The 2,500-nt window shown below is 46.4% G+C and overlaps 1 protein-coding gene across 1 annotated transcript in view; it reads left to right on the forward strand.

The window, feature by feature from the left end:
* LOC119575557 (prolyl 4-hydroxylase subunit alpha-3-like) overlaps window positions 1-2,500 on the forward strand; it is a 7,410-nt gene that overhangs the window by 951 nt on the left and 3,959 nt on the right. The window contains exons 3-7 of the mRNA XM_037923208.1: window positions 208-368; window positions 692-871; window positions 1,265-1,452; window positions 1,612-1,800; window positions 2,103-2,344. Of these exons, the coding sequence (XP_037779136.1) occupies window positions 208-368; window positions 692-871; window positions 1,265-1,452; window positions 1,612-1,800; window positions 2,103-2,344 (960 nt within the window). The remainder of the gene's footprint in view (window positions 1-207; window positions 369-691; window positions 872-1,264; window positions 1,453-1,611; window positions 1,801-2,102; window positions 2,345-2,500) is intronic.

Genomic DNA, 2,500 nt, shown 5'->3' on the forward strand with positions numbered 1-2,500 from the left:
ACTAGGCTCTGTCTCATTTACACTACGCCAAAGAAAAATTAAACTGTATGAAACGCCCCATATCTCCCTTCATTTTATCGTTGCTATAATTCTCCGCCATTCATTTGCTCATCCCGTCAATCCTCATCCCCCATTCTTTTCTGATTCCTAAACGTAATTCCATCACCCTTGAACCTATAGCAATCCTCGTCTTTCGAAATACTTTAGATATTTGTCGTCTTGGGAGGAGCTCGTGGCCGCGGACGTGGAGGCAGAAGGATTCGCGAGCCATCCCCTGCACGCCTACGCCCTCACCAAGCACATGAGTCTGGGCTGGCCGCACGTGGAGGCTTCCTTACGTGCGCTCAGTGACCGCTCCCAGACTATAGGTACGTAGCAGACGTTTAGTGCACGTGGAGTTTAAGTTTAATTTGATAAATATGTCTATTGGTGCATAGACACACGGCACCATTTTTTAAAACAAGGTGACAAAGACCATTTGACGATGACTAGTAGCGAATAGAAAGTGAGAGTTATTAAAGGTTATGCCGTTTTTTTCGTCAATACATTAGCTAGTTAAGCGAAAAGAATTCGAAATATGGTTCAGAAAATACCCATTTTCTTATTCTGGGTCCTCATTCACCTGCCTATCTCTCTATTAGAGCATCTGTGTATCCCTTTACCTAACCCGTCATCTCCTTACTTCGGACAGAATTTCTCTTGGGTCGCGCGAGAACCCGCGGCGTCCCCACGAGCGAGGACCTGGCCACGGTGGCGGGGGGGCTGGCCAGGCTGCACGACTACTACAGCCTCAACCTCACCGCCCTCGCCCACGCCCAGCTTGTCTCGGCGATCGACGCCCGCGCGGTCCCCGTTGGAATCACGCCCACAGGTTGACTTCTAAGCAGCAAAGAAACCGTTTCAGTGATCGTTCAACGAATAGTAGTGACTTAATCTGGTGATACTTTCTGAATCAAAACTCAAAAATGTGATAGTACAAAATTATCCTTCATTCACAAGTTAACTCTAACCATCTGTTGAAGCGGTGAGATCGATCAGCCAGTCATGTCTGATTGCCTGTTATTACAATCTGGCGCTGACCTAAAAGTTCATTCAACCACTGGACCATTAGCGATCCTCTCTAATTTTTTTGTCCAGTGGTTTTGGCCTTTGCTCTGATTATTACAAATGATAATGATAATATTATTGTTTTTATCTTTGTCATTGTTACTGTTATCACTGGATATTTCATTTATCAGTCTGTTGATATTTTTTCACCCTCCAGTGCTTGACCTGCACCGCATCGGCTCCGCAGCCGTATCTCACAACGTCCTGAACTCCGGCGTGGACTTCCTGAAGGCCGCCTTGGACCGCTGGGACGCCAACGCCTCCTTCGTCAGGAGCTTAGATGCTTTTGACGCGCACTTAGATCTTGATGATGTTATGAAAACCTTCAAGAAAGCAACGAAACTTGTAGGTTTGACGGAGGCTAAGAACAGTGTTTAGAGGGAGATGCGGTTCTCATTTCTGTCGATTTGCTATTATTATCAGATATTCGCGCCCGAATAAAATATCTGAGGGGGCGCAATGAAAATAGCATTACTGCTAACACCATGTCATTGCTCTGTGCAGCACGACCAGCTTCTCGAGAAAAAGGGCTGCCGCTCCAAACTGCACAGCACATACGCCTCGCCTCTCAACAGGACGCTGGCGAGGAAGAGGAAGTACCACAAGAGAGAAGAGGTTCACCTGGGTAACCTTGGGGCCGAAGCACAGGGTATGAAGCAGTATTTGCGTCTGTGTCGTGGCGAGGATCTCAGGGTAAGTAACAGTAACTCAGACACACTCACACACGCAAAAAAGGGCAAAGAAAATAAAGAGTAGAGAGGGAAATATACCCCCCCCCAAAAAAAAAAAAAAATATATATATATAAATAAATAAATAAAAGAGAGAAACAGATATATACGATTCGTCATACAAAACCCTGGATCCGAAAAAAAACAATATTACCACCATCCTCAGCATAAGGGATACTTATAAATAATTATATTTACGACGATTATCAGCATGCTCGTGATAATGGTATCATTAGTCCTAATAACAACGAAAATCATACCAATAGCCAGTTGACATGACGTCCCGCCTGTCCTGCCGCTACGTGACCAACGGCTCGCCACTCTACAAGATCGGGCCGCTGCGGATGGAGGTACGGTCGCTGGACCCGTACGTGGTGACGCTGGCGGAGGTGGTGACGCCCTCCGAGGCCGCCGCCCTGGTAAGATCGAGCGCAGGGTTCCTCGGAAGGTCCGCCACCATCAGGAGCAACGGCGGGGCACTGGAGAGCTTCATGAGGACCAGCTCTACGTGAGGCTTCCGCTTTCCTTAGTGTTTTGCTTTGCTTCAGGTCGAGTGTGATGGGGAACCAATAAGGGATGAAAGGTGTTTGAAAAATAATTTCGTGATTATATAGGTTTATCAAATTTGTCTTAAGTATAGGTTATTTTTAGATAATTGTTGGTA

Source organism: Penaeus monodon, chromosome 7 (genome assembly GCF_015228065.2).
Source record: "Penaeus monodon isolate SGIC_2016 chromosome 7, NSTDA_Pmon_1, whole genome shotgun sequence".
Classification (NCBI taxonomy): Eukaryota; Metazoa; Arthropoda; class Malacostraca; order Decapoda; family Penaeidae; genus Penaeus; species Penaeus monodon.